Source organism: Pogona vitticeps, chromosome 7, assembly GCF_051106095.1.
Source record: "Pogona vitticeps strain Pit_001003342236 chromosome 7, PviZW2.1, whole genome shotgun sequence".
Classification (NCBI taxonomy): domain Eukaryota; kingdom Metazoa; phylum Chordata; class Lepidosauria; order Squamata; family Agamidae; genus Pogona; species Pogona vitticeps.
Window position 1 is genome coordinate 794,264 of NC_135789.1, and position 27,832 is coordinate 822,095.

Genomic DNA, 27,832 nt, shown 5'->3' on the forward strand with positions numbered 1-27,832 from the left:
CTTGAAGGCATTTATGCTTTTAGGAGCAGCACTGTGATGTAAGACTTATTCAGCACCGCTCTTCTAAGCCATCCCACCCCTCCTGTTCTTACTCTGTAGTACTTCAGTCTTCTTTCACCCTGGTGTTCCTCTTTTATGTTAAACCAACCAGTTTCCAGCCTAGAGAATATATCCCTACACATTCAGTCTGACCATCCCAACCGGGGACTAGTAAGATTTTAAACCACCCTTTCCACCCAGGGTTGCAGACATCCCCCTGCCCCCCCTCGGAATTCACTAGGTTGAGGAAGTTCTCAACATAGCACACAGCACACTTTTATTAACATTTCCTCAAAATCCCTTCACTTGTCAAACCAACATATCCATAAATAGGACAACGTGTGAAAACAAGGCGAGAGACTCTCCCATTGGAGCAAAGGACTGGCGAAAAGACCAGGGGAGAGGATTTGCCAGAGGTGGGTGCCTGGATGCAGGGGGAGCCTCCGGTTGTGGCTCAGAGGCAAAGAGCAGAGTCTGCCGGTCCTGGGGGGGTCAAAAGGCAAAGGCTGTCTGCCCCCTCCCCACTTACAGCTCTCTGGTCCAACCGTGGGGAAAGCTCCAGTCGCCGTCCCGAAAAGTCCCTCTGGAGAAAACAACTTCCCGTCCAGGGCGGCCTGCAGGAGCGCTCACTCGCCGGAAGCCTGCATCTGCTTGCAGAAGGCATCGAACTGCTGCTGCTCCAGTTCTGTCATGACACGATTGAGGGCATAGATCTGTGTGGCAAAGGAGACGTCCGGGGATTACAAAAGCAAGATACGCCACCGCCCCACGATCAGAAATGGCAGCTCCGCTTCTCCGGCCTCTAAACCCCCTCAGAAAGCCATCTGGGTGAATGCAAATAAACCTCTGGATGAGGCCTGAGGGCAACATTCATGGTTTTTGGTCCCCCCCCCCAAATTATCCAGAGATGGAGATTAGGGAATCTGCTAAATGTGCCCATAAAGGCTGACGCGGTCTGAGGCACAGCGTCCCAGCTGGCGCGGGGGCACAACCAGGGCAAAGGCTGGCATGCGTACGTACATGGGATGATCCACATGACAGCCCCAAATCTAAAGAGCTAATGAGTTGTTGATTCCTGCCCTGCAATACGGGGTCCCAGATAGAGATATCATACGCCTGTTATCCCAGTTTTGTCCTGTAAAAGCTCACCTGGCGGTCTCAGGTGCCACAGAGCCACAAAGCGTGCCCACACAGGGAGAGAAGGCCGTGGGCTTGGAGGGAAAAAGCCCTGCCAACCCCCTGGAGGGAGGCGGGTGCCCTCTCGGCTCCTCCAGGCGGCTGTGGGTCCCCCTGTGGCTCTGCCGGGCCCTTTTAAAGGCAGGGCTAGGCTGCTCTCGGGGCTCCTCCACTCCCACTTTTCCTCACCCCTGGATGGGGAGGCTGGGGCACATGGGAGTTGTATTCCCACATCAACTTTATCCATCTTTTTTTTTTTTTTTTTGAAAAAGAACAGACTTCTGGCCCATGATGCCGATTTCCCCATCTGAGCTCTGAGTCTTCCCAGTGGATTGAGCTGAGCCCACCTTTAGAAACACAGCCAGGGAACCGGGGGGGGGGGAGGCACCTGGAACAGCGTGATGTTGTGACTGGAGTGACACACAGGGCGCTGGGTGAGTAAACAAGGGCAAAGCCATGTCGTTGATCTTCCCAACAGACGGCCTCAGCCGATGCTTGGAAAATGGGATGACTTGGAAAATGGGTTGGCCGTAGCTCTGTTTGGCTTTAAAAAAAAAAAAAAAAGCCCACAAATCTCAGAAGCCATATTAATTCTGGGAATTCTAGTGCAAAAAGGTAACTTTTCTTCGTTCCTTTTTTTTTTTTTTTTTTGCAGGGGGGATGACTGGCATCTTTTTTGTTTAATTCCTTGTTAAAATCATGAGGGAATGAAAACGGGGGGTCTCAGAGAAGCCCGGTCGGAGGTGCGGTGACCACCGGGTGGCAGGGAGTCCCGCCGGTCAGGCCGCGGGTGGGCGTGGCCAGTTCCCCTCCTCCTCTTCGTAGCCCCCGCCCACCTCGGCTCTCTGGCGCTGCTTCAGCTCCTGCTGGGCCGCCCGTTGCTTGGCCTTCTCCAGGCGGCTGTTGCCGCTGCCGCCGCTGCCTCCCGCGCTCCCTCCGGGGCCGTCCTTGGCCTTGGGCGGCGTGCCCTGAGGCGGAGGGCCCGGGCCTGGGCCCGGAGGCGGCTTCTCGCGGCGGCCCCCGCCGGGCTCCATCCTCCCTCAGAGCGGCCGCCGCCAGAAAAAAAAAAAAAGAAAATGGCCGCCGCGCCGGCCCACGGCGCCTGCGCCGAAGGGCCCAGGCGCGCGCGTGCCGAGGGGCCGCTCTACGCCTACCCTTCTCCATGGTCCACTCGCACACCTCCGAGAGCAGCCCCGCCTGCACCGGGCTCTGCGCCTGCGCTGAAAACCATAGAGAGCGCCGGTGTAAATGAGAAGACTCAATGAGCGCGAGGGCCGTTCTATACTCCGCTTCTCTACGGGCCTGGGGATCACAGAGAAAAGAAAGAGAAGAGTGACCAAGCACACACTCACTCTGTGCCGCGAGATTCCGAGTTGAGTCCCCCCCCCCCTCCAAAATTGTCCTGACGATGCAAATATTGAATGCAGCTGTGCCCATTACAGTCCTCCCCATCATCCGAACCGCGGGGCTAGGGACCATGGAGCCCAGCCCCTGTCCAGTGGGGGGTGGTGGGGGCTCGAACTGCCCACAGAGCTGTCCAGCAGTTCAGGAGGCGGGCGCTGCGGCTGGACCGGGGCCTCACGCCAGCCCTGCAGTGTAGCCCGCCTGGCATACTGCGAACGGAGGCGGGTGGGAGTCCAGAGGGCCCCCCCTCGTTGTAGGGTCGCTTGCACAACCCCCCCCCCCGCAGGGACCTCCCGCGCTCTTCGCCCCACCAGGCAAGTCCGGGGGGCCCCCGAGTGGAGGAAGCGGCTCAACTCCCCCAAGGGGTCCCAGACGCGCAGAGAGGCATCCCCGATGGGGACCAATCCCCCTGGTCCTCCCCATCTCCGGTGGCAGGGAGTTCCGCGGCCCCTTCCTCCTCCTCCTCCTCCTCCGCTCGCTCTCCTCGCCCATCACGCCGATTCCCACTCTTGGGTAGAGGGCACTGGCTTTCGGCTGCCTCTGCCGCCTGAGGGGATGATGGGAGCTGTAGTCCGGCCTCGGCCCGCCCCTGCTCTGCGCGCTCCCGAGGAAGGCATCCAACCAGGCAGCCTCTTCCTCCTCCCCTTCCTCCTCCTCCTCCGGCAGCTTCTCGGCCGGCCCTCCCTTGCGCGGCCGCCTGGGCGCTCCGAAGGCAGGCAGGCGGGCGGGCGGCCTTTGTCCTGCCGGGCAAGGCGCGGGGAAACCGGTTACCGGGACCGCCGGGGGTTGGGAGCGGGGGGGGGGGAGATCGGCGCCTGCGAAAGAGGAAGCGGGGCGAGGAGGCGGCGGCGGCGGCCACGGAGGCGCGGCAGGTGTGGCCGGGCCGGGCCGAGCGAGGCTCCGTGCGCCCTGGGCGCGCTGCCCTTCCCGGCCTTCCTCCTCCTCCTCCTCCTTCCCGGCTCCTCCGGGGGGGACGGCGGCGGCGGCCATGGCGTCGGGCTCGGTGTCGGGCACGCCGTGCAGCCTGAAGGACGAGCTGCTGTGCTCCATCTGCCTGAGCCTCTACCAGGACCCGGTCTCCTTCGGCTGCGAGCACTACTTCTGCCGCCGGTGCATCACGGAGCACTGGAGCCGGCAGGAGGCGGCGGCGGCCCCGCTGCGCGACTGCCCGGAGTGCCGGCGCACCTTCGCCGCCCCGGCCCTGGCGCCCAGCCTCAAGCTGGCCAACGTGGTGGAGCGCTACGCCGCCTTCCCGCTCGACGCCCTCCTCCTCGCCGCCGCCGCCGCCGCCGCCGCCGCCGGGCCCCGCGGGCTGGGGGCCGGGGGGGGAGCCGCCGCCGCCGCCGCCGCCGCCGCCGCCTGCGCCAAGGAGCACGCCAAGGTCAAGCTCTTCTGCCTCACCGACCGCGCCGTCGTCTGCTTCTTCTGCGACCAGCCCGCCCTCCACGAGCAGCACCAGGTCACCAGCCTGGACGAGGCCTGCGAGGAGCTCCAGGTGGGGAAGGAAGGAGGGAGGGAGGGAAGGAGGGAAGGAGGGTGCCCTGACGGCCCTCCGCCTGCGCCACAGGTGGGAGGAGGAGGAGGAGGAGGAGGAGGAAGGCCGCCCCCTGGGAAGCCCCCGCCGGAGGGGACCCCAGGCCCCCCGTCCCTGTGGTGGGAGTGCGGGAGGCCCAGCCCACCTCTCCGAAGGAAGGCTGCCCCTCTGGGTGGGTCGCTTTCCCTTGGCAGACTTCCTGCCCGGTCTCAGCTGCGGCCTCTGGCCTGTACGGAGGGCCCCCGGCAGAAGGCGGAGGGGCTGCAGCCCTCTGGAGGTCCAGCCGACACAGAGCCTGTGGTGTTGGGGATGGTCCGGGAGCCCCTTCCCTCCTCCTTGCTTTAAAAATCCAGGTTTAGGAATTGGCAGCAGCCAATAAATGGAGCTTCCAGGGTTTCAGACAGTCTATCCTAAAAATCCAGCGGCCTGGGGCAGCCGCAGAGGAGGTGGTCTCACCCACTGGGCTCTTGTTTGTGGGGCTTGACCCCCCCCCAAGAAGCCAGAGTCTAGGCTGGGTTGGTCTCCAGCGGGGCCCCACGCACCCCACCCACCCCTGAACAGCCACCCCTGTCGCTTCCCTTCCAGCGAGAACTCAAGGAGCAGCTGCAGACCTTGCAGGACAGCGAGCGGGGCCACACGGAGGCCTTGGCGCTCCTCAAGCGCCAGCTGGCCGACACCAAGGTAAGGAGGGCCCTAGGAGGAGGGTTGGGGGGCCACTTTTGTGGAGGAGGCTGAACTCGGTCTCTCGCCTTCCGGTCAGTTGAGCTGACCGCCTCCGTTCTGGCCCCGGGTTGGTTCTCAGGGAGCTTGCCAGAATTTTTTTTTTTAAAAAAAATTGCTACAAATATAAACTTGTTCTTCCGGAACAGGAAAGCCTGTAGCAAGAAAAAGAACAAGGGAGGGGTGGGATGAACAGGCCAGGAGGGTAACGGGAGCAGCGATTCCCTCTGAACACGAGGAACCCTGACACCTGCGGTGGCAAGACTACATGTGCCATCGTAAGCGTGGCTGCAAGTGAGCGAACGCTGGAGGGTCCCGGCTCCTTCCTTCGAGGGCTTCTCCCTCCGTTCTCCCCTCCAAAGACGGTTCAGCTGGGCTCAGGGCCTGATACAAGTTCCTTCTGGGGGGGGGGAGGACCCCCAAAGTCCTCCAGCTGAGTGCCACCAGGGACCCGTTGTCTTAAGAACAACCCTGTGAGGTGGGCCAGTGTGAGAGGTATTGGCGGCCTCCTGGAAAGCCACTACTCCTTGGACAGAGGGGGAATCCGATCCCAGATCTCTCAGGTCCTGATCCGACACCAGGACAGGGATTCCCACCCCAGAGACCCGTTCTCTTTCCAGGTGTCATTCTTCCTGCTTTGCTCTAATCAGCCCTGGGGGGAATCTGCAGTTTTCTTTCTGTCGGTCATTTGCAACCCAGTACAGAAGTCTAGGGGGTGGCCGGTCAGCCCGGGTCTTTTTGGGCCAGAAGGGAAGTCAACCCAAGTATGGAAAGAAATACTACCTCCCTGCACATATAGAGCTTGGTGGGGTGGGTGGGTGGGTGGGCAGTTGTTCCTCTTCCCCCAAGAGAGGCTTTTGCCCCGTCTGCTATGCTTCCCTCCTCTCCTCTCTCTTCTCTCCACCCCCACCCCCATCTTTCCAGTCCTCAGCCAAGGGCCTGCGGGCCACCATCGGAGAGGCCTTTGAGCGGCTGCACCGCCTCCTGCGGGAGCGCCAGAAGGCCATGCTGGAGGAGCTGGAGGCGGACACGGCCCGGACCTTGACGGACATCGAGCAGAAGATCCAGCGCTACAGCCAGCAGCTGCGCAAGGTCCAGGAAGGGAGCCAGCTCATCCAGGAGCGCCTGGCAGAAGCCGACAAGCACACCTTCCTGGCCGGCTTTGCCTCCCTCTCAGAGAGGTGGGTGGCGGAAGAGGGGAAGCTGCGCTGAGAGGGTGGGGTGGAGATGGAGCTCCCAGGTAGAGGGAGGGAAGCATCTCCAGTGGCAGGACCTAAGAGGGCAGGATGGGCTGCTCCTGGCAAGTAGGTAGGTAGGGTCTCCAGTAGCCATATCATCTCTGGCCACGGTGGCCGGTTGGGCCGCGACAGAAGGCGGTGGGCACCCGGTTGGTTGAGGAAGCCCCTCCCTCTCATCTTTCTGCTCCTCCTTAAGGCTGAAAGGGAAGATCCACGAGACGAACCTGACCTACGAAGACTTCCCAACCTCAAAGTACATGGGGCCCCTCCAATACACCATCTGGAAGTCCCTCTTCCACGACATCCACCCAGGTGAGGGGGCTCCTCCCTAGCCCAAGGTTGGGATGGTGGGACGAAAGCAGGGGGGGGGCAGTTATTGACACGGACCGCGTGCTCTTCACGTATTTTGCTCTTTCAAATTCCAAGTTTGAGAACTCTCACAGGATGCTAGCAGAACCTTTAAAGAGGTTGTTGAAATGGACAGAAGCATCGTGTTTCCCCAGGTGTGGTCTTCAGTATCTTGGCCGCAGCTTCTGGAAGTTGGACTGAGTCCCTTCTGGATTCCAGAAAAGAGCTCTGCGCCAGGGACCCTTTCCCATTAGGACCAAACATGATTCTAGTCCTCAGGGTTCCGAGGAAGGGGTGGATCAACACAGACGGCAAGAGGGTTTTTCCCCTACCGAATCTGAGCCTTGGGGTCCACCTTGCCTGCTTGGATCTGCCTTGACCAGGAGGCGTTTGCCAAGCCGGGCTTTCCCCGCGGAGTCCGTGGTGCGTTCTGCGCCCTTCCTTTGCCTAACCCCTCTTTCCTGCCCGCAGTGCCTGCCACCCTCACGCTGGACCCGGCCACGGCCCACCAGCGCCTCATCCTCTCGGATGACTGCACCATTGTGGCCTACGGCAACCTCCACCCGCAGCCGCTCCAGGACTCCCCCAAGCGCTTTGACGTGGAGGTCTCGGTTCTGGGCTCGGAGGCCTTTGGGGGCGGCGTCCATTACTGGGAGGTGGTGGTCTCCGAGAAGACCCAGTGGATGATTGGCTTGGCCCACGAGGCCGTCAGCCGCAAGGGCAGCATCCAGATCCAGCCCAGCCGCGGCTTCTACTGCATCGTCATGCACGACGGCAACCAGTACAGCGCCTGCACCGAGCCCTGGACCCGGCTCAATGTCAAGAGCAAGCTGGAGAAGGTGGGCGTCTTCTTGGACTACGAGAAGGGCTTGCTCATCTTCTACAACGCGGACGACATGTCCTGGCTCTACACCTTCCGGGAGAAGTTTCCGGGCAAGCTGTGCTCTTACTTCAGCCCTGGGCAGAGTCACGCCAACGGGAAGAACGTGCAGCCACTCCGGATCAATACCGTCCGTATTTAAGGACCGCTCCTGGAGATGTTATAGAGGAAGAGGAAATGGAGGAGCACCGTGCGGGCGGAAAGTCAGCCTACTTGACTTCTGTGGATCTAAGGAGGGAGGGTGGAGCGAGCAAGACGACGGACATCCAATCGTCTTCACAGTCTGGAGCTCTTTGGGGGAGGGTTGAGGCGAGCAGAGGGGGGGGCCTTGGAGCCGTGGGGCTGGCCAGTGAGAGAAGCTGGAGCGAGCCCCATCGGGGCTTCTCGCCGAGGGTTTTGCAACATTTGGGGGTTGGCCTTGAAGGGTTTACGTTGTGTTTGGTGGTGGTGCAACAGTGTTTATCCGTGGCTTGGTGGCGCAGCAAAGGGCTTTGGGTTTCAGGTGGCAAACGGTGAACTTTCCCTGATGGTTGAGTTGAAATCCATGTGGCACCGTGGTCAGGTCCGTGGGGGGTCCGTGCATGTGCCCATAAAGGTTCCACCCCCCCCACAGAGGGAACAGAATCTATGCACCTTCGTCTGAACGCCTCTCTTGTCAGTCTTATTTCCAGATTCAAAGGTGGGGGAGGGGGAGCGAAGCAGGGAAGCCGATAAACCAACCACAAAAATAAAGGGAAGTTTGGACCCATCTCTTCTCTCAGAAGTTTCTTACGTGCCATTTTTGTTTTGTATAAAACAAAATGAGGAGGGAATGGGGAGTGAGGCATAGTGGTTACTTTGGCTTAAGGTGGGCAGCAAAGAACGGGGTTTGGATTCTGCCCTTCCTCAGGCACAGCCCTGACGTTTGGAGGCAAGGTCTCATGTCTTGGCCTAACCCTGCCTTGCAGGGGTGCCAGGAGGGAGATGCAGGGGTGCAGGTGGGGGATGGGGCTTATCCGACGGATGGAAGCCAAAGCAAGACCGAAACACCCTCCTCGGTCACGTGGGAAGGTGCCCTAGGACACTGGTTCTTAACCTTGGGTTACTCTGGAGTTTTGGACTGCAACTCCCAGAAGCCTTCACCACCAACTGTGCTGGCTGGGGTTTCTGGGAGTTGCAGTTCAAAAACATCCAAGTAACAAAGGTTAAGAACCATTGCCCTAGGAGGCAAATCCAGCCTCTGTCCTCCTTTACCTGTGGGTTTTCCTGAGGATAATGGGTCCTTTGGCACATTCTTGGATTGCAGCTCCCATGTGCCCCCTCCAGCACGGCCAAGGGTGGAAGACGATGGGAGCTGGCTCGCTCAGGAACGACCAAATCGGGAACCAACACACTGACTTCATGGCTTCAAGAGAGATGCGTGGCATTTCCCACCCTGACCACAAGAGGGAGGTATGGGCTTAATTATGGCCTTTTGTTTTAATTACCATGCAATCTGTGTGGGACTGGAGAGGCACAGGCTCATTGTGCAGGGATAGGAGCACACCTCCCTGCTGGGATCATTTTTGCAGAAGAATTCATTTAGCTTCCACTGTGTGATGGGGCAGTAAAATGAAGCCGTTCCTCTCTCTCTCTCTCTCTCTCTCTCGCATTGATTCTCCCAACCAGATGTCCCCCCCCCGGAAACAAAAGAGACTACAACTCCCATGAGCTCCTCGACAGCAGAGTCATGCTGGCTGGGGCAACTTGAATGGGGACCTGCAGTCCAGCCCACAGGAGGGGAGGGCTGACTTGAGGGGGTTGCTCCTTTGAACACAGGCCCCCCCACCCCCACCGCCCACTTCCGTGGTGGCCATGCCAGGCTTTACCATGGGATCTGGAGGAAGACCGCCACGGCCAGGCCGTGATTTTGTTCAGACCCAAAGCAAACCCCTTCGCTTCTGGACCAGAAGCTGAGCAAGCTCCCTGGGCGCCATGGTTCAGCTGGGGGTGGGGTGGGGGTGGAGCACTTGGCCCCTCTGTTCAGGAGTCATGAGGGGAGGGGGCAAGACTCCCGAGGCCCACATTCAGGCCCCCGGCCGGAGCCCCCCTCGGCCATCTTTCTTCAGCACGACCAGAGTTCTCCAGGAGCATTTCCCAAATGGCGAGGGGCATAATTAGACCGCTCATCTGATGTGCAAATATGTTCTCTCTCCTGGATGGGTTGGGGCAGAAGGGGGGGCCGCTCTGGAAGGCGATCCCGAAACAAGGAGGCGGGTGGTGGTGGTCCTCCTTTGGGGCTGGGATTGGCTTACGGGGGGGGGGGGGAGAGCTGGCCCTGCTTCCTGCTGCCTGCCCCGTAACCCTATCTAGACCACAACAAAGGGGAAAAGAGGGGTGGGGTGTGGGGGCACCGACACCCCCCCAGGTATGTGTGTGCCATCTCTGACCCCTGGTCTCCCGTTTCCCACAGCTGGCGCTTCCCCAGAGGAGGCGGCCCTGTCATAGCTATTTGCTCTCCCCAGCACAGAACCAGGGTGGGGCCCCCGCTGCCCCAAGAATCCCATTTATCATGGGTGGGAAGAGGAGGGGCTGAATCCGATCCCTGTGCGCTCTCTGCGTTGATGGCATTGTTGCCATTGGGAGCAGGGCTGAAGTGCCAGGCAGGGCTTTCTAACAGCAACTGGGGGCCTTCTCGGATCATCCCTCCTCGTCTGATCTCCCTCCTTCCTTGAATTCGATACTCCCATCGGGGGCCCTCCGTAGGTCGTCGCAAGATAATAACATGTCACAGGCACCCAATGCTGAAACTCCGCTTTCCCTGCCCTTTGTGGGACTGAAGCCATCTTCCTAGCCCTGAGAGGCACTGAAACCTGAAAAAAAGTTACTTAGCGCATAACTCCCAAGAGCCCCCTAGCCAGCCTGACGGGTGGCTTCATTTTCTGAGGACTCTGGGACTTGTCCTTCTGAAACCTCTGTGCTGTGTTAAGCGACCTTGTCCTTCTCTGCCTCCCAGACCCTTCTGGAACGTCGCTAACTGACAAGTCCCGTTGAACAGAGACCTCTTGCAATGTGAATGAAAAGTTTAAACTCCTGCGCAGCATCGGCGAGGAAGTAGGGTAGACTGCGCCTCCTCCATCAGCCAGCTTTTTCTTGATTTAACAAGTGGCCTTATCTCCTTGTTATATTTTTTTTGTCTTAGGAATAAAATAAAAACAGAAGGAAGCCAAAACGTATAGCGGAGAACACCCTTAAGTTTCTCCCTGGGGCCTGCCGCCCGGGGATGGTGAGGCTTGGAGTCAAAAATGTGACCGCCCCAAGTTCTGTTTCTACCTGGCCCATCCACCGGGCGGGACCCGAGGCTTCTTAACCCACAGGAGTGGGGCGCTTCTCTGCAAAAGATAAAACGGAACAAGGACACCCATCAGAGAAGCAGCCTCCCCGTTTTTTATTACTGTTGTTCCAAAAAAAAAGAGAGAGAGAGGAATACCTATCCAAACCATAGTTTTTAAAAGTCCCTGTTTGGCATAACGCCTCCCAGTCAGTCACGCAACTTAGAGCTGCCATGAATCCCAGCAGGTTTAACACACACACACACACACAAAGCACACACACACAAACACACGCACACACAGAGTATGGAGTGGGCGTTCGGTTGGTGGCATGTTTGGTGGAAGGGCCCCCATCAGCCAGTTGCTGAAGAAGAGGAGAGCAGAGGACACACACACACACACCACAGAGCATGCACAGAGTTTCTGGAAAGCATCAAAGCACCCCACCCTTGGTGAGCCGAGATCCCACCTGCAACCCACCGAGAAACTCGATCAACACCCCCCCACCCCCACCCCCACCCCAAGCAAACAAAGAAAGGAGACAAGAAGGGAAGGAGCCCCTCTTGGGAGGATTCAGGGGAACACCTTCTCCCCCTCTCCAGGCCCCCCCCAAAACACAGCCAACACTCTAGGTGTCTCCGGCTGGCTGGACTTTGGTGAAACACTCCCCCCCCGGTTCCACCTGCCCCACCAGGAACTCAGGGTGATTTTGGGGAGGCCCACAAGGCGTCGAACCCATTCCTCTGAACCCCTCCCTTGATGCAGGGCATTGGGGGAACCTCCGCTTAGGGGACCACGTGCCACCACTTGAAGGGGAACGGCTTGCGCTGGACGTTGGTGCCGCAGTGAACCTCGCCCAGCTGCTGGTGGTAGGAGGAGACGTCGTCGATGAAGCTGCACACCAGCCCCAGGGGCTCGAGCAGGTCGGAGACGTGTTGCTCCACGCAGCATTCGCCCTCGATGATGGGCCCAAAGGGTTTGGGGATGCCCAGGTCCCTGGACAGGACGATCATGTTCACCTGCACCGACAGGGGGGAGAGAGAGAGAGAGAGAGACAAGAGGGGGGTCATTCGGGGAGAGGGCTGTGCCTTTTTCCCCCCGGTCGTGAAGGCTCCCCAGGGAGACAGGGGCTTCTTGGCCCTTGGGAAACAGGCTGGAGAAGAGCCGGAGAGGCAGGGATTTTTAGAGGGTCTCCCGAGGTCCACCAGGAGGGCCAAGGAGTCAGTCCCAAGTGTCGTCCAACTCTGCACACTTCCCGCAAAAGAAATAGGAAGCAAAGACCCTGCGGCTGGAGGGTCATCATCATCATCATGATCTCTCTTTATTCACTTTTGGTGGGGAATCATGTCCTCCATCAAAAGGCGGCAGGGAATTGGGAGGGGGGGGAATCCTCAACATGCTGTGCAAGAGACCGTAAGAGGCACAGCTTGGAAACATGGGTGGCCGTGGTGGGCTGGGGGAGCGGAATAAGGCAACCCTGTTTTAGGTTTCCAAGCTGCTCCTGAGACTCTTGCACCTATGTGATCATGCTGGCCGGCAGGTCCAGCGGTGGCTGCCTGGATGAGACCCTTAAGTACAGCCACCTCGTCCAGACATTGGGGCAGCAGGAGGCGTACCATGTTGGGGAAGAAGGCCATGGCCTTCCCTTGCTTGTCCATCTTGAAGAGGGCCGGCAGGTCGATGATGTCCTTCTCTTGGAGGCCGAGCTCCTTCTTGAGGATGTCCCGGTTCCAGTCGATGCATCGCTGCGGAAGGAGGTGGGAGGACGGGGGGGGGGGGCTGAGTTCAGGTCCCTTGAGGCACCCCATCAACCTCCCTACCCCCATCTGGTGACCTTGCCCATGGCTAGCAGGGTAGCTGTAAACCTGAGAGCCCAAGGGCTCATGGGGACACAAGGAACGCCCACCCCCCCACCCCACCCCATACAGGCCTGTTGTGAGGGTGAAGGCAGGTGGCTGCCTCGAGCTCCTTGCAGGAAAGATGCACACCCAATATTCTGGCTCAGTGCATCCATTCACACCAAAGAAGACCCGCGTCCCTCAATGCCTGCTCCTGCTCGGCTCGGGAGCCAGGGAAGGGCACCCGCTTGGGATAGGATTAATGGGACAAACCCAGGAAGGAAGGGAGTACATGGGGCTGCTCCCGATGAGCTGACCCTCATCTTCGCTCCAGGAGCCGAGGTTGCAGGGCTGCCCCAACCGGCTGGGCACATTCAGCGTCCGCCGCCCCCCCCCGGCACACGCAGGCAAGAGGCTTCCCAGGCGGCAGCCTTTCCTCCAGGGTCGAAGGGACCCTTTTGGCTCACGAGGTCAAATTAAAAATAAAAGGCAGGCCAAGGCTCCAGGCCGCTCAGCGGAGAGACTCCTCACCTGCACGTATTGGTTCTCTTGCACCATAATCTCATTGGAGAGGACCTTGTTGATGGTGACTCTCTTGGTGTCGGCACCGCTGTACCCTGGGGAGAGCAGAAGGCAGAAAACGGGTGTTGGGAGGAGGCTGCCCCCCCAGCCGGCTCTCCTCGGGGACGGCCCTGTCCCAGGAGGCAGCTGGTCTCCTTCCTTGCAAGAGGAGGAGGGGGCCCAGTGGATTTCCAAAGGGTGTATTCCTTCCTTCCTCTCCTCCCTCTGACTGCCTTGTCAGAAGTGTTGTGATTTATCTCGAGCTGACCCCGCTGGGGTCTTCATCTCCTTTTTAAAAAGAAGAGCGATCGCCCTGGCAGTTGGCGCAGCTGCTGGGCAGAGAAAATCTCCAGAGGATGCAGAGGTGTTGGCACATCCACTGTGGGGATGCTCAGCATAACCAGATGGCCGCGTGCGCACATACAAAACACACCACAGCCTGTGCTCACAGCCAGAGCTCAGTGCTTTGAGGAAGTTTTTGCTCACTTGAACAATGGGGTGGGGGGTGAGGGTGGGGGGTCCCTCCGGTCCGCAGGCTGTGCCCAAAGTCCAAGGTGCACCCACTGCCTCGCCCTGGACCCCAGCGGTGGAGGCAGACGGGCCAGCGTGTTCCCTTTCTCTCTCACGGCTGCCTCCTTTTTCAACCTCCTGCCTCAGGGTTGATGGGATGCGTTGATGGGATGCGTGCATGTGTGGAGTTCCATGCACCTTCTTCTTCTTCTTCTTCTTCTTCTTCTTCTTTAAAGCCTGTCTCTGTTCTGCACGTTCCTCCCCCCCCCCCATGCCCAATCTGTGTCTTTCTCTACAAATTCTCCCATGGACTAGAGGCATGTTGGTGTGTGTTCCATACACAGAAGCAGCCGGCTATCTTGTGAGCCCGGGTGAAACAAGTGGCCCCCACGTTCCCATTCAAGGTGGCTTGATTACTGGTGACCAATATCCCCATTATCCACGGCCACACGCTTTCGGACTAGGGACCCTCCGTCCACCTGTAAAATGGTCGAGGCAGGCTTCACCCAGCCAGATCCTTCCCACTCCTCACCTGGGCCACGGAAGGCTGATGACAGGTGTGCCCACGGGGGATCTGAAAGGGGCCGAACCGGGCATCTGGATGCCGAGCCCCTGTTCCCCATCTGTGGCCACGACAACCTACCTTTGAACATGACGGCTTCCCCGTGGCCTTCTTTCTGCTTCTGTCTGAACAGCTTGTAGCAGGCAGACGGGCTCGCCATCAGCATCCGGAATTTCTGGGAAGAAAAGGAGGGGAAGCCACGGATCAGGGCCAGGACTGGGGCTGACTTGATGTGCGCAACACGAAACCAGTAACCCTACCGCTCCCCCTGCGTCCGCCTTAACCCTTTGCCTCCACAGGTGCGAACAGCCTTTTTGAAGAAGGGGAATTTAAGAGGCACTTATCTACACCCAGCATGGAAGGGCAAGGGCTTAGCCTCTTAAGAGGCTCCTAAAAAAAGGTGAGGGATGTGGTGGACACCGGTCCATTCTTCTTCCTAAGAAATTACAGATTTGCTCTACTGACTGTTTCACTTCCTCAGTCAAAATTAATTGATAAGCTGAAGAGAAGAAACCACAGAGGGACTCCACCTTTTTGCCAGGAATGGGAATAAAGGTCATAAACTCATCCACATGGCCGACGGTCAGCCAGTCTGAATAGAGCTCCACCGGTGACTGGACCTGCTGGGCATGGAGGAAGTCCCGGACCACCTTGGTCATCCTTCGTCCAGCAAACCTAGAAAGTTTGGATCCCCCAGAGGGAAGAAGGGAGGGAGGAAAAGAGGGAGGAAAAGAGGGAGGAGGGAAGAAAGAAAACAAGGGGGGAGGGACGGAGGGAGGGAAAGAAGGAAGGAAGGAAAAATGCAATCATATTTATGTTGATTATTTTCCAATGTGAAAATAAGGCATTCACACCCCAATCAAGGCATGAAGACCCAGGCAACGGGATGTAACATTTAGGAGCCACGTCAGAGTTGTCTGCTGTAGAGAGAGGGAGCTGTGAGGAGGGTTCATAAAGTTTTGCAAGGGGCTGAGAGAGAAGGCGGAGAGTCCTGGATAAGGGTCATAGTCTGAACCGGCCCGCCCGGTGGAGCCATCCACAGTTCTGCTGTGTGGATTTTTCCAGGGCAAGGTCCAAAAGCTTTTGCCACAGAGGAGTCCAGGGTTAGAGTGATGCTACTTGAAAGCAAGCTGGCCCAAACTGGCGGCCTCCGATGTGCCACGTTCAACACACCCGGAAGGCACTGGGGTTGAAGAGGTCTGTGGAGAAAGAGCCACACTCCGTGGTAGCTAGCGAGCGCTCTTTCTTTCTCAGGAGGAGAGAAGGGAAGCCGGGCCACCACAGGCCCAGCTGGGAAGCCAGCCCCCCCCCCACGGGGCTTTGCCTCTCTCCCGTGGCACCTCTTCCACGAGGCGACGGAAGCTCATCCCATTCAGAACTTGTGCCTCATTCTTTTTGTTTTCCTCTGCCCTCCCTGCCTTCTGTTCCTTTTGAGCTGTGCCTTTAAAAAAAAGTGGGGGGGGGAGGAAGCAAGTGACACCTTGCTTCATTCTTGGCCTCACTTCAGCCGTTCTGAGGAGCCTTTGCTAACTATCAGACTGGACAGAAACGCTCCAGAGACGTTTAGGTTGCCAAGGCCTTGCGAATGGAGGGGATCTTCCAAGACGGTCTTACGTGGGGAAGCTGCTCCCGATGAGGATCCTCCCCAAAGGGTACTCCTTTCCGTTCACGGTCACAGGAGGGCTGACTTCCAGGTTCCCAAAAGAGTCCAGACTGGTGACTGTTTCAAACAGCGGTTCTCTGGTCACATAACCGAAATCCGGGCCCTGGGGGGAGAAGAACACATGCGGAAACATCAACATGACATGCATTTCGGGCTGAAGGGCTTAGTACAAATTAGAAGCCACTCCTCTGATTCTGAGCGCCTAGCTATCAAAGTACATAGCTTCTTCTAGACCATGTTGCTTCCAGACAGAGGACTCCTCATGGTATCAACAAAAGACCTCGATGCAAATATTCCACCTTTTCTTTTTCCGTGAGTTTGTTCTGTTTTCTGCCAAGATCAATGACGAAAGGAAATGCGAAACCCAGGCTTCTGCGGCCAGAGAACTCTGATAAAGTGGCATTGGAGTGATATAACAATGTAGAGCAACTTGTTCTTGGCAGCAAACCGAGATGGATCTACTTTAATTCTTTTCACTGTCCAGGGCTTCTGCTTTCCACATCCGAGAGGTGAGGCTTCAGATGGGCAACAGGAGTGAGAGCGTACAGCGAGCTTTTTGCAGGACAGCAGCTGGGGAACAAAAGCCAGAAACAGCTCCAAGGGTGGGGCAGGCCCTAATGTTATCTGACGGGAGGCTCCGAGGTGCGAAGCAGCTGTCTGCGATAGGGACAGAGCAGCAAATATACTTATCACAATACTGTGCTAATAAGCAAGAAATGTCCCCCACGGCAAAGCCCACCAAAAGCTCTCTGAGCCATTTAAATCCCACTTAAGCCCCCCTCAGATTCATCACTCTGAACTGAACGGGATGGACAGGGGCTCTGTGCAGAACGCCACTCGGTCCGCGCAGGGCACAATAAGGGCACACCGGCCCATCTGCATCTCTGCCCTATTTATGGTGTGGGGAGAATGCCAGGGAAACCTGAGAATGTGCCAGAGAATGGACGGTTTTGATACAAGGCAGGGGCCACCAGTTGAGAGGCACCCGCTGGGCTACAGGAAGCGAGGGGGCGGGGAGAGGATCTTCCCTGGGGGGGGACGTAGCTATTGTGACTTGGGGTGGTGGTGTGGAATTTAGGGCCCTGGTGTTAATGACTCGGAAGCCCTAAGCAGTTGCCCCTGCTGGAGACTGGAAGGATCCATGCCTGCCCCAGCATGAATAAGTCCCAGGAAGACCACCACCACCGCCTCCTCCTCCTCCTCCCGCATCTCGATGGCCGGAGCCATGCAACCGGTGGGGAGAGGGACGGGGGCCTTACTCTGCTCTGCCACCCCACCTCTCCACCCCAACAAGACCCAGGAGGTGCTGGCCACATTTTGGCCCTACATTATTACTTCTCTTAAGCTTCTAGACCCTTGTGTTCACACCACTCTTAGCCGACGGAGGACAAAAACTGCACTGGATGTTCTTACAGGCGAGATTTTCCACAGACAGAGCCATGTTAGCCTGTAAGGCGACCCTGGACTTATATTTCACGCCAGGGCCCGTGGTCTAGGAATGGGTGAAATGACCACAAGGAGGATTTTCTTCTGCTCAAGACCCACAGGATAGCTCAGTCTTGGTAGTATCTGCGCGTGAGAGAACAAGGGCAGCCCCAAGCCATTCCTGCGTGTTTGCAGCTCGGAAAGCTAGAAGTCAGCAACTGCTGTCCTGCAGGGATAAGATGTCACAGATCCCAGTCAGCACAGAAAGAAATACGAGGAACGAATCTGGAGTATGCAATTCAATGGTTTCAAGAACTCTGCTGCCCCCAGAAACGGAGAAGAAAAGCCAGAAATATCAGGGGTCTGTGTGTACATCATAGAGGTTGAGGGAGGGAGGGAGGGAGGGACAGACCAAACACAGGTTTGGATAGAGGCTTCTCATTTCATGAAAAGCCTTGGGGAAACAGAACATGGCCCCAAACTCCAGCCCCTGGGGCTGAATGTTGTCTTAGCTCAGAGAGAGAGAAAGAGAGAGAGAGAGGAAACCCTGTCTTGAGCATCCGTGCTCCTCAGAGAAATGGTCCCTTTTTTAAAAAGGCAGGGGACTGCCCTAGCTTCAAAACTCTTCAAGGCAAGAGAAGGAAGAAGGATGCCAGCCTTAAGGATGCTGGCTGGGAGATTCAAGAGTGGTAGCCCAAGAAAGTAAAACCTCCAGCACTCAGGGTGTGCTCAGTTCCATGTTAGTCCCGGCACGTTGACTTCCAAATGTTTTAACAAGGGCCAGGGCGGAGGAAGAATAAAGGCCAACCTGGAGCTGAAGGCAGGAGACCACGGGCATTTGTCGCGGGCATTTGTTTTCCTGAGGGAGGGGAAGGTTTAAAGAGGGCTCCGAGAAAAGGCACCACTGAAATTCAAAAGGGGGTTCAGTTCTCAGCAAGGCAGTAAATTAGATTGTTTGAACCCACTTTGCGAGGGCGGCGAAATCTCATCTCTGCGATTAGGTTACTGGAACGTATGGGGAAGAGGATCATGGGCGGCCCTCCTCTTTGCCAGGAGATGCTTCCGAGATGGCGCCAGGGACCTTCAAAGCCAGAGATTTGTAGCAGGCGACAGGCTGACATCTTCATCTCGGGTGCTAGGACAGATCTGTCCCCCTTCCTTGGGCAAAACCTCTCGTTTCCCCCACAAGATCTTGTGGGTGGGGAGGGAGCCGCTGGAGAAAATAGACGGATCGTGTTGCAAGAGGTTTCCCAACGCAGGGCTTCCAGTGGGCTCTCGCCACACCCCCTGCCACAACCACACAAACCCCCAAATAGATTTCAGGATGACTCAGGCTATTCATTTCACCATCTTAATCCTTAATCATTCAGTAATCCCAACAGAACGCCCAGCGATGGCGGCCACCGCGCTCGGCTTTTCTCATCCAGCATACCTGAGACGGCTTGGGGCCAGAGCCAGCCCTGATGTCACCTTGCAAATTTGCAGCACGAAACTTTGTACGACACAATTTGTTTGCCATCTTATTTAGAAGCCAATAATAATCATCATAATTCTGTGCTGTTAAGTCAAAACTGATTTATGACAACCCTTTCCAGAGTTTTCCATGCAGGGAATATTCAGAAGTGGTTTTCTCATTGCCTTCTTCTGGGGCCGCCCTGGGACTGTGCAACGTGGCCCCAAAGCCACCCAGGCTGGCTCTACTCCTGGGTGACACCAGTGGGGGATCAAACTCCCAACCTCTGGCCTCGCAGGCAGAGATTTCAACCCCTGTGCCAGCCAACTAAAAGTAGCAGAAGAAAAAACCCAAAGATCTGCTCCCTGCAGCTCCTACGGGGCATGGGTGGTCTTTTCACATTAGTTTAAAGAAATACATTATCAGCGCTGGCAATTGGGGGGGGGCCCTTGGAACAAGAGCACCCCTCTAAAATCCATGCTGACCTCTGGGAATGGAGTCCCTTTGTTTTCAGCTGTTGACCAAACTATTGCACCTCTAAAATCCAAGAGAAGTACAGGCTGGCCTCTGGGAATGGAGCCCCTTAGTTTTCCACTGTAGACCAAAGCACCATAACTCTTGGGAATCATTTTGGAGAACTAACAACAGCCTAAGAGAAACCGAAATATCTGCTCCCTGCAGCTCCTACAGGACATGAGAGGTCTTTATATATTAGTTTTTAAAAAGAAATTACCTGGCACCTTAGAGCAGGAGCACCCTTCTAAAATCTGGGGGGGGGGGGCTATATACTCACCACTGGGAATGGAAGCCCTTTGTTTTCAGCTGTTGGCAAAAGGACTGTAACTCTTGGGAGTCATTTTGGAGAACTAGTAACAGCCTAATTAAAACCTAAGATCTGCTCCCTTCCGCTCTTACAGGACACGAGAGGTCTTTTTACAATAGTTTAAAGAAATTAATTATCAGGGGCGGCAATTGGGGGGGGGGCTCTTCGAGCAGGAGCACCCCTCTAAAATCCGGGGGGGAGGGGACATGCTGACGTGTGGGAATGGAGCTCCTTTGTTTTCCACTGTTGACAAAAGCACCAGAACTCTTAGGAGTCATTTTGCAGAACAGCAGACTAAGAAAAACCCAAAGATCTGCTTCCTTCACCTCCTGCAGGGCAGGAGCCGTCTTTATCTATTAGTTAAAAAAAGAATCAACGGGGGGGGGGCTTGGAGCAAGAGCCCCCCTCTAAAATCCAAGGGGGGGTACTGACCTATGGAAACTGAGCCCCTTTGTTTTCAGCTGTTGACCAAAGCACCGTAACTCTTGGGAGTCATTTTGGAGAACTAACAACAGCCTAAGAGAAACCCAAAGATCTGCTCCCTGCAGCTCCTACGGGACATGAGAAGTCTTTTCACAAGAGTTTGAAGAAAGAAATTACCCGGTTGGGGGGGGAGCAATTCGGGGGGGGACGCTTGGAGCAAGAGCACCCCTCTAAAATCCAGGTTTGTGTGTGTTCATGCTGACCTCTGGAAACTGAGCCCCTTTGTTTTCCACTGTTGGCAAAAGCACCATAACTCTTGGAAGTTCATTTTGATTTCCTACAATTTCTTCCGCTTCTGCCTTTGCTCAACTGGATGCCATTTAGGGATTACTCAAAGAGGGTTTTGCATTTTGAAAATTCAGAGAATCAAGAAGTGTCTGCAGTTTGAAAAGGAGAGAAAGAGAATTCTCCCACTCCCCAGGGTGTGAAGCACGGTGTGGGTCCACCTGGAAAAAAATGTCCTGGCCCTGGCCCTGTGGCACTTCTGTGGACCTTCCAGCCACCTGAAAGACACTCTTATAAATAAAGAAGAAAAAAGTGGGGCAGACGTTTCTTCGTATGTTCCAAATGTCTCAGTTGTTCTGGTCCACACAGTGAGAAGATGAAGGCAGCCTCGGAACTGATTTATAGAGAAATGAGGGTGTACTAAGTTAGGGAACTGGTTTCCGCTTGCTTCTCCCAAGGGCCAAGTAGCAATTAACTCCAGGAGGTGTGAGAGCAGACACTTCCCTCTTATATTCCTCCTCGGATCTTCTCCGTGCTTCCCTCTGCATTCAGCGGGATTAGTGGCTCCTCTTTTGCTTCCCGCAGGGCGAAATCAGGTTGCTTCCCACGAGACCATCGGGAGCTTCTTTCCTCTTAGCAGAGATTTGATCTCAGATGCCAACGCAACGAATGGGCAAAACGTAACCCATCTCACCTTCACATTCACAGGGTGGAGAGGGGGGTGGATGTCGTGATGCTAAAATGACACTGGTTCTTGCGGATGCTGGAATATTAAAACATTTATAACGGCAGAGGATTTTGTGGAAGGGCAGAGCAGTGCGGGGAACCTTCCGCAATAAAGGAAAACGAGGTTCCATTCCCTCTGCCTTCTATGGTGTTCCAGAAATGAATTCCAGTTCCCGAGACAGAGAGAACGACATGACGGTTTTCTTTCTCTGTGTCTAAATCCTGCAGAAAGTGTAATTCACGGGCACTGAACATCAGAGGTGCCTGGACATCTGCAGAGGGGTTAAGCTCTCTTTACTGGCCTCCTTGGGAGACCTCGGCTGCTTTGCTCTTTAACCTCTGTGGTTCGGGACCTCTGGAGAGAAAGATCTCTCTAGACCGTGACCCCCTCCAGGCCCACATCCCCATTTCCCAGTAACTCAGCTGCACCAGTCCCGGGAAGGGAATCTCTCGATTTCAGCCAAGTCCTCCTACTCAGAGGCATAAATTTGCCCTCATCTCATTTTCCACCCAGTGGAGCCCGAGAGGCTTATGCAGGCAACATGCACCTCGTGAGCAAACTGGAGGGAATGTTCGGCTAAAATGTCCCATCTGGAAAACTGAGATGGAAAAAGATAGTGAGGGGGGATTAGAAGATGCTTCAAAGCAAAATATTGGAATATAATACGCTGGGCTGCTTTGGAGTCTGAAATTGTTCTCCTCACTCAACCTCCTCCTTGTTCTCTCCTGAGTAGGGGCGTAACAGCACTCACTGGGTGCCTGGCTGAGATTTATAAATATCTATATTTGCAAAGGGAGACGGAAAACAAGGGATCAATTTGGTATTCCTATACCGCATGACAAATCCAGGGCGGCCTGGATTCGTGGGAGGCATGATAAATGATAGATTTCGCCACGTTTAAAAGCAATTAACCTTCTCCGAGCGGGCGCGTACAGAAAAAAGAGCCATACATGCTGTAATGCCAATGGCGCCTTCGCCTCGCACGCCTCTCCGATTACCACTGACACCGCAGAAACAGCAAGGGCGGGGTAGCACCAAGCCGTGCGCCCGCTGTCCCGAATTGGAAGAGGGTCCCGGGATCTTGTGAGGTGCAGGAACCCAGATTCAGGGTGATGAGGAAGAAGGGGTGGAAGACTTTGCCTCAAAACACTCCTGGCACCTTTTTTGCTCTGTCGCTGGCACAGCTTCCGCCTGTCCTCCGGTGACATTGTCCGGGTGCCCTCTCCAATGGGCAGGCCAGAGGGAGGCCGTTTTAGCTGTCCCGCTTGTTCCCGACAGACGGTGTCCTTGGAGAACCACGTCCCTAAAGTTGGAAGGTGCATTTGCGCTGCCTCCAATGCTGCCATGGGTGGATCTGGGCCTCTCCCAATGCATGTGTGTGTGTGTGTGCGTAGGTGGCGTGGGTCCTGGTTTGGAAACGGAGCAGCCACAAAAACTCTCAGAAGAGGCTCACTGGCCCATCGCAGGCCATTGAGAAACTCACTCGCCAGGCCAAGAGCAGCGAACAAAGGATCAAAGCAACCTCTCTCTCAGCGGCACTCCTTCAAAGCCCAACAGAGCAGAAGGGGCCGGGGGCGCAGCAGCAGGATGGAAAATGCCTTTGAAAGCCAATTTATTCCATAGGTTCTGTGACAACCTCCCACTGGCTCCCCTCCTCCTCCTCCTCACTGGTCAAGGAGGGGGCCTGGTTGGTGAATGAAGTGGGAGCCGGATCAACTCCCTCCTAAAGGCACAGGGGTGGCAGAGGCAGCGGTGGGTGTGCGCACAAAGGCTGGGTATTCCTTAGGACAGGCATTTGGCCACAGTGGCTCTCCAGATGTCCTTGAAGTGCGACTCCCAGGAATCCTTCCTGTGGCCTGTGCCGGCTGAGGCCAATGGGAATTGTTGTCCGACACCATATGCAAGATCACTGTCCCCCACCTGTCTGGTAGGGGTTGTACCTGTTGTCAGACTTATAAAACATAGGCCATCATGATTTATGTCATTCTTTCTTTCTTTCTTTCTTTCTTTCTTTCTTTGCTTTTCTTGGTATTTCTTTTCAGTTAGACTTTAAAGTTTGGCTGCCTAGACAGACCTAAAAGCCCTGGGTCCATCACCATATGGGTCCTGACTGGTGTTTGGAAAAAAATAATCAAGATCACACTATGATGTTTCCATGTATTATGTACAGAGGTGAAAACTGTACAATAAAAAACCTATGCCTCTTTCTTTCTTTCTTTCTTTGGAAATGTGGTGCTGGAGTCTTACGAATATTATGCCCCGTCAAAAAGAAAAATAACCGAGTTCTCGACCTCACGAAGGCTGTGCTCTCACTTAGACGCTGCTGCTGTCACTCTCTGGGCAGATGACAAGGCAACAAGACACAAAGGCTAGGAAAAGTGGAAGGCAGCAGGAGCAGAGAAAGACCGGACGTTGGGGGAAATGGGCTCAGCCCAGGGGCCCATGGAGCCAAGCCTCTCAGGTTCATGGCAGGATTGTTTGGGAACCTTTCCTCCAAGGGGCCACTCGCCACCCTACATTGGAAGTGACTTGGCAGCACAGAAAGCGTGTGAGGGTTGAAGCGGGGAAGTTCAGCACGGACAAGCCATGGGAAAGCGAGGCAAGAGAAGAGTCATCCTGTGACAGCTGGGGACCACAATGCCACGACCACACACCCTTTCCATCATCTCCCTTGCCAGAGAGAGGTAAAGGGAGGACTTCTGCCTCCACAGCTGAAGGGACGAAAATGGGGGCAGGACTTACCAGGATCTCTTTGACAGCAAAATCCTTCAGGCCACCATCTCGTGGAGAGTCCAGGACCACTGGAAAGCCCTTGTGGGGCGCCTGGATGTAGCCAAATTCAATTTCATCCTGGCAAATGGAGGGGAAACCAAGAAGGTTGGTCAATGATTCCAAGCTTTAGAGTGGAAAGAAACCCAAACCAGTGGAATGATCTGCCTGCAACGTTTGCTCCTCCCTGCTAAGCGAGGAAGGGTTCGCTGCCTGAACTTTCAAAGGACTTCCTCACCTGCATCCACCGGTCCCCACGGTTCATGTACCCCGAGCAAACATTCATTTTGCAGCCAGCTTTGGTCACCAGGTTCTTGACCTCCTTCAGGAAGAGATAGTTGTCCTTCACACTGACCAGAGGGACAATAAATAAATAAAAATAAGAATTAGGTGGGGAGGGTCCACAGAAATCCCCTCCTGTTAGGAGGGCAACCCAGAAGGCTCCCTACACCATTGCTAGATTTGTGCATGGTGTGTGTGTGTGTGTGTGTGTGTGTGTGAGAGAGAGAGAGAGAGAGAGAGAGAGTGAGTGAGTGAGTGAGTGAGTGAGTGAGTGAGTGAGTGAGTGAGTGAGTGACGAGCCTGCCTCTTGGCTTCCTTTCAAGTCCCTCTTCCTTGCTCTCAAACAGGGAAACTGAACTGGTTTTACAAAGAAGTGGATCAGAGGAAAATCAAAACTGTGATCCCATTGACAAAGCAGTTAAAAACACCAACAACTTTCAGACTAGCCCATTTTTGCTTGAGTTCTTAGATCATCCAAGACTCCTTGCTGCCCCTCAACCCTTTTAGGCCAGATGGGCGGGGTATAAATCAATCAATCAATCAATCAATCAATCAATCAATCAATCAATCAATCAATCAATCAATCAATCAATCAATCAATCAATCAATCAATCAATCAATCAATCAATCAATCAATCAATCAAATAAACCCAAATAACGAAGAGGACAAGAACTGCACTCCTTCCCCACCTTGCCCCCCCCATGAGCTTGGGGTTGGGGGCGCAGAGATACATGGCCCTCTTCCTCCCCGATCACAAGGTGTGTCAGTATGGGAGAGAGACATAAAAACTGTCCAGATGGAAAAATTCCGCCAACGTTTTGGGAATCTGAAGTTGGAGCTCTTTTTTAAAAAAGCCTCCCCATCAAGTCCCTCCCATAAAATCCCTAAAAGGGGGTGCTCCCTTGCCCCCCCCATTCCCACTCCCCTGCCAGCTGGTTCTGTACCTGCACACAAAAACGGTAACCGGAGGCAAGGTGTTGGGGGTCATGATCCACGGTGCAATCCGGAAGACCACGGTGTCAGTGAAGATTGGGGTTGGTGGGATGCCCTGGAAAGAGGAACCCTTTTTAAAGACATACACACACCCCTCTCCCTTTTTTCCCCCTGAAGCTATTTGTCTGACTGTCAGGGGGAAGACCTTTTAAAAGGCTGGTACTGTGTGATGAGTTTTTAAACAGCTTTTCAGTTCAATCATATGATATTGTTATTCTTTTTTAAACCTGATCATCTTTAATACGTTTCCCTCCTCTAACTGTTTTTATCTATTTGTATCTATTCCTGTTTTAATTTTGTGGGGAGCTGACTTCCGATTCCAGTTCTGGGGAGAAAAGGCGGGAAAACAAATGTATAAATAAATGCGTAATACAAATTTCATATAAGAGGATTGCATTTAGGCAGCTAATGTTTTAAAAAAGTGACACAAGACACTAAATTTGTACCTTTCTCCTCCTGCACTATTACACTATTGATTTCCTGATGCAACTGTGCAGGTTTTCTTTCTTTACCTAAATAAAAGGTTCCAGAATAGTCCTTGTTTAATAGTCACAAGCTACTCTTAATAGCTACTCTGTAGGGACAGACATGAATTTGACCCAACTCTGAGAGGCAGTGGAAGACAGGAGGGCCTAGCGTGCTCTGGTCTGTGGGGTCACAAAGAGTCGGACACGACTTAATGACTAAACAACAACAAGGGCAGAACCCAAACCAGGTATTCTTACAAGGGAAGGATGGCCAAGGAACCAGAGAGATATAACCATAAGTGCAAACTCAAGGTAGCAGATGGAAAGCAGAAGTTATATTTTTATGCATCCGGATCCAGCAAAAAGTCACACACATTTGGGACGCAGAATATAAGAATGCTGCCTGGCTTAAGTTTTTAAAACCCACTTTCTGTCTCTGGCTCCCTCTATTGCGCTCAAAGAAGTCCCGGCAGAAAGGCTCACGCGCTCGGCGGAGGGGGAAGGGAGGCCCCTTGGAGCTGAAGAGCCGTACAAAGCAGCCCCACGTCAACGGCCAGTTGAAGCCTGGCACATTTGTGGTGTGAAGTGAAGTGTTGAGCTCCTAACATCAGCAGCTCCTTCTGGAGTTACATCCACGCGCTCCCAGTGCCAGAGGGAAGGAAGGAAGGAAGGAAGGACGGACGAATAGATGGATAGATGGTGGGTGGGATGGACGGATGGACAGAAGGAGGTGGGGGGAAGGGGAAGCCTTCCTGGGGCATCTGATAAAGTTAGCAGAAAAGTCCAGTTCGGGGCAGGAGCTTTGGAGGAGAAGCCCACTTCTCTGGCTGCAAGAAGGGGCGTCCTCCCGCCTTATGCCTCTCGTTTCAGGTCCCAAGAAACTTTTCTCTGCTTTGGCTGGAATATATTAACCAGGGCCACGCGCTTGGAAAATGCATTTGCAAACTGTGTGTCTGTAAGAGCTGGGGTTCTTTTTTTGGGGGGGGTGTACCCCCCACCCCCACCTCCAAATCTTCGAGGCAGCAGGGCTTCCTCTTTCTGCCCTATTCTGTCCTTCTCTGCTTTTTAACTCTACTTTTGTACCTAGCCTAAACCGTTACCGTTCTGTGTCAGTTTTTTGGCACACTAATCCACTCTGTGTTTTCAAGCTGCTTGGGACTGTCTGAGAGTTGGAAGAGAAGCCTTTTTTTACAGGGGGGGAAAGCATCTCCTTCCCCCCCCCACCCAACAACATCTCCCCCTCCCTGCCTCCCCTCCCTTGACCGTCAGGGGCAAACCTCATTCACAGGCTCCAGAAGGCTGACGTGGATGTTGACAAGGCCGTTGAAGGTGTCGTCCGGGAAACGGAGCCCCTCCACGAAGAACTCCAGCTCTGCAGAGCCCCCGGTGTATTTCACCACGTGGTACAGCTTCCTCCGCCCTAGGATGTGGATGTAGCGCTGGCCAAAGAACGGATCTGCCGGCGAGAAAAGCCAAAGGGTGTGTCCCAAAGGATGAGACCGCCACGGCCACCACCACCACCACGGCGTGGCCCCTGGCACTTTTCCAAGAACGCACAAGGTGCTGCCTTTGGAAATGCAGCAGCATCTGGCACCCCCACCCACTGCGTTCAAGGTACAGTAGGACACCCCCTCCCATCTGTGAGATCGGTATCCACAGATTCACTAATCTGCTTCCTGAAAATATTACCATAAATAAAGAATCTCAGAAATCCATACTGTATTTAGATGGCTATGTAATTAACAGAACGAGCCACTAGAGGGAACCAGAGACCACAGACTGTAGAAGGTTCACTATTATCCACCCTTTTCCTCATCAATGTGGGGGGGTCTGGGATTGATCCTCCACAGATTCCGCAGTCCTATTGTATGTGATATGTTTAACCAGCCAAATTATTTTGGCAGAAAGCAAAAAATCCCACACACATTTCCAGCCACTTCTGGCAGCCCCAAAAGCAGCAGGAACAAATTGAATATAACCAATAGGGATACCGCAGATCTGCTGCCCGAAGCAGCCGCCTCATCCTGCCTGACATTCAGGCCAGCCTTACTACAGGATATGCTATGCCAGGCAAAAGCAAAGCAAAGCAAAACAAAGCAAAGCTGCAGCTGCCATCAGGGTCCCCCCGGAGAGGTTTCCACAGTTGCAATCAGGGACCCCCAAAGTTCCCTGGGGTGATGGGCAAAGACATCTACCTCTCCCCAGCCCAGCCCATGAATACTTTAATTGAAGGACCAGTGCCGAGACAGGTCCAGGGGTCTGGGCCAAAGGGCTGTCACTCAATCCAGGAGAATCCAGCTATTCTGCCCGCCGGCCAAGAGGGAGGCTTAGCTTTCATCCAGTCACTGCCCTCTTTGCTGCCCCCAACCATAGGGGGCACAGGGCTCAAAGCAGAGAAAGGTTATGGTGCTTCAGGGCCCC

At 55.0% G+C, this 27,832-nt stretch overlaps 3 protein-coding genes across 11 annotated transcripts in view; 1 reads left to right on the forward strand and 2 right to left on the reverse strand.

Moving 5' to 3' along the window:
- Positions 1 to 290: 290 nt before the first annotated feature.
- Positions 291 to 2,309, reverse strand: SVBP (small vasohibin binding protein). The gene is made up of 2 exons (XM_020781970.3): positions 2,052 to 2,309; positions 291 to 752 (listed from the first exon to the last, which is right to left on the reverse strand). The coding sequence occupies exons 1-2, from the start codon at positions 2,247 to 2,249 to the stop codon at positions 666 to 668; spliced, it is 285 nt and encodes a 94-aa protein (XP_020637629.2). The 5' UTR covers positions 2,250 to 2,309; the 3' UTR covers positions 291 to 665.
- A 674-nt stretch (positions 2,310 to 2,983) lies between these two features.
- Positions 2,984 to 8,087, forward strand: TRIM62 (tripartite motif containing 62). The gene is made up of 5 exons (XM_020781971.3): positions 2,984 to 4,114; positions 4,739 to 4,834; positions 5,798 to 6,054; positions 6,308 to 6,423; positions 6,931 to 8,087. Exons 1-5 carry the CDS (start codon positions 3,608 to 3,610, stop codon positions 7,479 to 7,481), a joined length of 1,527 nt encoding a protein of 508 aa, XP_020637630.3. The 5' UTR covers positions 2,984 to 3,607; the 3' UTR covers positions 7,482 to 8,087.
- Positions 8,088 to 10,721: 2,634 nt separating this feature from the next.
- LOC110073103 (protein-arginine deiminase type-2) overlaps positions 10,722 to 27,832 on the reverse strand; it is a 38,490-nt gene continuing 21,379 nt past the window's right edge. For all 9 annotated transcript variants that reach the window (XM_072977462.2, XM_072977458.2, XM_072977461.2 and 6 more), the window contains 10 exons: positions 26,689 to 26,867; positions 24,896 to 24,999; positions 23,907 to 24,018; positions 23,642 to 23,749; positions 15,715 to 15,866; positions 14,631 to 14,775; positions 14,182 to 14,275; positions 12,999 to 13,084; positions 12,246 to 12,374; positions 10,722 to 11,648 (listed from right to left, as the gene is read on the reverse strand). In XM_072977462.2, the coding sequence (XP_072833563.2) occupies positions 11,415 to 11,648; positions 12,246 to 12,374; positions 12,999 to 13,084; positions 14,182 to 14,275; positions 14,631 to 14,775; positions 15,715 to 15,866; positions 23,642 to 23,749; positions 23,907 to 24,018; positions 24,896 to 24,999; positions 26,689 to 26,867 (1,343 nt within the window). In that variant the 3' untranslated portion in view covers positions 10,722 to 11,414. The remainder of the gene's footprint in view (positions 11,649 to 12,245; positions 12,375 to 12,998; positions 13,085 to 14,181; positions 14,276 to 14,630; positions 14,776 to 15,714; positions 15,867 to 23,641; positions 23,750 to 23,906; positions 24,019 to 24,895; positions 25,000 to 26,688; positions 26,868 to 27,832) is intronic.

Excerpts from the sequence above, each read along its gene's own strand:
- SVBP (XM_020781970.3), bottom strand. The coding sequence starts at position 2,249 with ATGGAGCCCGGCGGGGGCCGCCGCGAGAAGCCGCCTCCGGGCCCAGGC. Across the intron at positions 753-2,051 it reads AGCAGCGCCAGAGAGCCGAG|ATCTATGCCCTCAATCGTGT; the intron begins GTGGGCGGGGGC and ends TTTGCCACACAG.
- TRIM62 (XM_020781971.3), top strand. The coding sequence starts at position 3,608 with ATGGCGTCGGGCTCGGTGTCGGGCACGCCGTGCAGCCTGAAGGACGAG. Across the intron at positions 4,115-4,738 it reads AGGCCTGCGAGGAGCTCCAG|CGAGAACTCAAGGAGCAGCT; the intron begins GTGGGGAAGGAA and ends CTTCCCTTCCAG. Across the intron at positions 4,835-5,797 it reads GCCAGCTGGCCGACACCAAG|TCCTCAGCCAAGGGCCTGCG; the intron begins GTAAGGAGGGCC and ends CCATCTTTCCAG.